At 47.3% G+C, this 5,328-nt stretch overlaps 1 protein-coding gene across 1 annotated transcript; it reads left to right on the top strand.

Annotated features, from left to right (window-relative positions):
- The first annotated feature begins 1,559 nt into the window (after positions 1-1,559).
- On the top strand, positions 1,560-3,492 carry LOC102368568 (olfactory receptor 52A1-like). The gene is made up of 2 exons (XM_006036705.2): positions 1,560-2,476; positions 3,453-3,492. The coding sequence occupies exons 1-2, from the start codon at positions 1,560-1,562 to the stop codon at positions 3,490-3,492; spliced, it is 957 nt and encodes a 318-aa protein (XP_006036767.2).
- Positions 3,493-5,328: the final 1,836 nt, after the last annotated feature.

Raw genomic sequence — 5,328 nt, 5'->3', positions numbered from 1 at the left:
TGCCCTCACTCACTATTGCAGTGGAAAGGCTGTTTGCAATTTACCTACTCTCCCTGCTCAGCTCTCTCTACTCCACAGGTCATCACGACCTTCTTCCCTTCTGAAGGGGTCACTTTTGCCATCTAACTGCTCCTTATATACTGGCACTTTTTTCTTAGTCCCCAGCCCACCTCCAAGCAGTTTTCAATTGCATGGGAGCTTTGCTCTGAGCTCTACCTCAGCCTGTGCTGCCTCTTTCTTAGTCAGGGACTATTCAGCATAGAAAAGAGGCACTTGCGGGAGGATATGAAAAGGGTTTACAAGACACTAGATGGTGAGGAAAAGTCACTAGGGATTTATTATTGACTCTCTCTCCCCTGACAAGAGCGAGGGGTCACAACATGAAAGGAGCAGGCAGGAAGTTTAAAACTAACACCAGGAAGTTCTTTTTCACCCAACGTGTCATTAAAGGGGAGAATTTGTGGCCATCAGATGTGCTGGAAACTGCGAGTTTAGCCAGATTCACCGAGGGGTTGGATACATCCTCAGAGGAAAGGGGCATTGGTAGCTATTGAGCATGAGAGTGAGGGGCACGGCTGCTGAATCAGACCTTTCTGGACCTTAAATGCTGCTAGTGAGAGAGGAACAAGGGGAAAAATCTTGGTCAGAGACAGTTCACTCTCCTGTCCAGCCTCTGCTCTCTGCTGCTGTGTGACACAAGAAATCGGGCAAGATGGACCTAAGGTGACTCCCTAAATGGCTGTTCTTATGCTCTTATATTCTAAGGACACTTGCTGCCCTAAAAGCTTGCCCTACAGGTCTCCCATCCATACAGCTGGTGCAATAAGAGATATCACTAAAATTCCCTGCTCCTCTGTCTGCCCATTCACATTATGATTTGGCTTACAGTTTTATTTGGGAGGGGGATCATATGTTTAACCTTGTGTCTTGTTGAGAATACACGTTAGTTTATGCAGAACCCCACTGTATGCTCACCCTCTGAGTGTACAGCACGTAGACTGATGGCTGTACATGTTCTGTCTAGCATCATTTCCCCTCAGATGTACAGAAGGGAGAAAGTCACCAAAGGAAATGCATGGGGGTGGGAAATACTAGCACATCCTCAGGTGCATTAAGCCAAACACTTGAAGGGGATGTAGCAGTCACTGGGCGTTGGAGCATGAATCGAACACTCACTTGTGAGGCGCACAAGTAGGAGACTTCACTCATGGAAAGGATCATCATGACTTATCTGTCCATGGTGGACACCGGCCTTTGTCCATATTGGCTCCTTCTGCCATTGTGTTGTCCATTCCTTGGGTCCCCTTCAAGTCCTTCACACTTCTACTAGATTAGATCACTTCAGTCATTTGGGGTCACCTACAAATGTTGCCGTCTTGCTGCTCATTTTCCAGGCCATTAATCAACAGATGGATGACATCCAGTGTGTCTCACTTCCCTTGACTACCCCACTGGGAGTCTATGTCCATGCTGAGGACTGACCAACTCTTCCTCTCTGTTTTGTGATGTACAGGAACCAAAAGCCTGCTGGTTATGTGACCGGACATCTCCAAGCTACCATGCCTGCTAATCTCACCATCACGTATTTCAACCCCACCACGTTGACACTGATTGGGATCCCTGGGCTAGAGGATGTGCAGGTCTGGATCGCCATCCCATTCTGCGTCATGTATATCCTTGCTGTCACTGGAAACTGCACCCTCCTAGCAATAATCAAAACAGAGCGCAGCCTCCATGAGCCCATGTACATATTCTTGGCTATGTTGGCAGGGACGGATTTGGTTTTATCCACTTGCATATTGCCCAAGATGCTAGGCATCTTCTGGTTTGGCTCCAGGGACATCAGCTTCAATGCCTGCCTAGTCCAGATGTTTTTTATCCACACCTTCCAGGCTGTAGAGTCAGGGGTGCTGCTAGCAATGGCTTTTGATCGCTATGTAGCCATCTGTAATCCCCTGAGACATTCAAGCATCTTCACAACCCAAGTGCTCTTCAGAATTGGGATCCTGTTGGTCATGAGGCCAACGGCATTGATCATTCCAAGTATCTGTCTGATTAAGAGACTGCATTTCTACAAGAGCACTGCCATTTCCCATGCCTACTGCGAGCACATGGCCGTAGTGAAGTTGGCGGCCGTGGATGTCAGAGTCAACAAAGCTTACGGCCTGTTTGTCGCTTTCACAATCCTGGGTGTTGATATCATCTTCATCACTGTGTCTTACATCCTGATCTTGAGGGCCGTCTTCAGGCTGCCACAGAAGGAAGCACATCTCAAGGCTTTCCATACCTGCACCGCACACATCTGTGTCTTTCTCGAGTTCTACACCCTGGGCTTCTTCTCTTTCTTTGCACACAGATTTGGGCACCACGTGGCTCCCTACATCCACATCCTTCTGTCCAGCCTCTACCTCCTGGTGCCCCCGCTGCTGACCCCCATCGTGTACGGTGTGAACACCAAGCAGATCCGGCAGCAGGTGCGAGAAATGCTCAATTCCAAGAGCAGCCCCTTCCAAAACTGAGCTCGGGTTTCTGCGGCCTCCTCAGCTCCCAGCATTGCAGCTCCTGGACCTGCCTGTCAAGCCGCCACACAACATCGTCCTTCTCTTAAAGGTTTCAAGAGCCAGCTTCAAACCAGCTAAATTGCTTGTCTCCGATACTCCTACGGGACAGCTGGTCCCATCCCTGTCTCCAAAAAATGCATATAAACAGTCTTTCTCATTTCTAGACTAAGTGTGTTTCTGCCCACTCAGTTGGTCTAATAAAAGATATTGAATCTACTACTCAGTTGGTCTGATAAAAGATATCACATCTACCCTACTCAGTTGGTCTGATGAAAGATATTGCATCTACTACTCAGTTGGTCTCATGAAAGAGATCACATCTACCCTACTCAGTTGATCTAATAAAAGACATCACATCTACTCAAAGACCTTTCTGCCCACGCATATGATGAAACGTGCCTTATCTCATGAAAGCTTGTGCTGTACATATATATGTCCATTACTTTGGTTAGTCTATATGGTATAAATCTCTGCCTTTTACTTGACTTCAGACTAACGCAACTATCTATGCCTCTGTCCACCATACAGCTATGTGTTTCTGGGGAAACACTGTCCACTCAGTCAAATACTTCTTTCTCTTTGGTGTTTAACACTGCTGTAAGTATAGAGAGCACCAATATCTCCTCTTATCCTTTGTCTTCCTGGGCCAAAAGAGTCAAGTTTTGACCATTTCCGTTCATAAAATATGTTGTCCATCCCTCTGATGATTCTGCTCCACTTCTCTGGGATTGTTACTATTGGAGGTCATCTCTCTGAACTTGGGTGACCAGCCCCAAACACAGTAGTCCAGGGGAGGTCTCCCCAGAGACTTGCACAAGGGTATCACTACATCTCTGTCCCTACTGGAAATCTGTTACCTACTCCCTCTGTGCTTGCATTTGTCCTTTTCAGTTATCTCACTTTGGGTTTCAGTCACCTCAGGATCAGCTAATACCCAAAAGTCTTCCACCTTCTCAGTCCTTTCCAAATGACGAGCTCCAAAATTACAGCAGAGCATTATATGATATGTCATTTGTGTTATGGCTCAGCATCTTGTATGCATAGGATGATAGGACAGGAGGACTAGATGGGACCTCATTGGGTCATTTAGTCCAGCCCCTGCTCAAGGCAGGATTATCTCAGCCAAGGCTCTGTCCAACCTGCTCTTGAACATTTCCAGGGGTAAAGATCCCACTTTCTCTAGGTGTCTGTTCCAATGCTGGACCCCTCTCAGAGTGAGGAAGCTCCTCCTTGATGGCCAACCAAAATTCCCCCTACTGCAGCTTGAGGCCATTGCTCCTAGTCCTGACCCCCCTATGGTCACAGAGAAAAGCCCATCTCCATCCATTCTGGAATCACCCCTCAGTAGGGTTGCCAACCCTCCAGGATTTCCCTGAAGTCTCCAAGGAATTACATATAAATCTCCAGGGGACTGCAGAGAGTCACCCAGGAGATACATGGTAAGGCATTCATTAAAATAAATATTAAATGTTGAATCTGATTTATGCAGTAGTTCAGTGGGGTTTTACAACATAATAGTCATGTGCCTTCCTGACGTAAAGTCTATGCGCTGTAATCCGTACCTGATACAAAGCAAGCACGCGGGCATGTTTGCGTTGTGTGTCCCAGGCCTGTCGGCATTCTGGAAACCTCCTGGAATAGATTCAAACAGCATTGGCAACCAGACCCATCTTTATACCCATCAGGTTGTGAAGAATGTGATCAGATCACCCCTCCATCTTCTTTTCTCCAGACTAAACAACCCTCTTCATTTCTATTATACATCCTCATCCCATCTCTATCAGATTCTCATCCCAGTTCTGGTCTCCCAGTCTTCAAGATATGATACAAGATATTGTGATTTTTTTTCTGTGTGATATCCCAGCCCTCCTCTGCACTGACCAACATTGTGCAGAGACAGGGAGTTAGCCGTGTTAGTCTGGAGTCAAGGTTGGAAAGAAGGCAGTGTAGATCTGCACCTTATAAACCATCTAGCTTAATCTAGAAGACAAATAGTAGTCTGTATGTCGCCTTGGTGCTCTCTATACAAGTTTGTGCTCTCTATGTGTTTTTTTTTAACTACATACGATGAATATCTATGATGAGTATCTACCCTGCCTTCTTCCCAGCCTGGTGTCATCAGCAAATGTTTTCAGCTTGCTGCCAGCAAGTGTGCCAAGGCCATTAATGAAGATATTCAATAGGATCCATCCCAAGCAGCAGTCCTGGAGGAACTCCCCTTGGAGCTCCCTTCCAAGCAATGCTTCCCCTTCCAGTATTATCCAGGGCTGTCTTCCCTTGACCCCATTTTCCCTCTCTCACACATCCTCAATCTCGCTGCTGCTTCTGACTTTGCTGGGAGGTCCGTGCCCTGAACCATGCCAGCACTCAGTCCAATAAAAGAAGCTCCCTGGTTTTCATGGATGGAGAAAAATGCTTTATCCTTCCCCTCTCGAGCTCTATGGAGCAGGATGCAAATAGAGAGAAGGGCAAAGCCTTCATTTCCCTGCTCTCGCGGCCTTCAGTCCTGGCCAGCTCACACACAATTGGTGTGGCTATGTTTGTGCATGTGTGCGCATTGGAGGCAAATCGAAAATAAGGGTTGGAAGGGAGGGCAGGAGGTCACATCTAGTCCAACCCCTGCTCCAAGCAGGACCAGTCCCAGCTACATCATCCCAGCCAAGGCTTTGTTGAGCCAGGTCCTAAAAACCTCCAGGGATGGAGACTCCACCACCTCTCAGGGTAGCCTCTTCCTGTGCTTCACCTCCAACCTAGTGAGAAAGTTTTT

This window comes from Alligator sinensis, unplaced genomic scaffold (genome assembly GCF_000455745.1).
Source record: "Alligator sinensis unplaced genomic scaffold, ASM45574v1 scaffold1404_1, whole genome shotgun sequence".
NCBI classification, from domain to species: Eukaryota; Metazoa; Chordata; order Crocodylia; family Alligatoridae; genus Alligator; species Alligator sinensis.
Note: the sequence above shows the minus strand (reverse complement) of the source record. Positions and strands in the feature narration are given on the sequence as shown.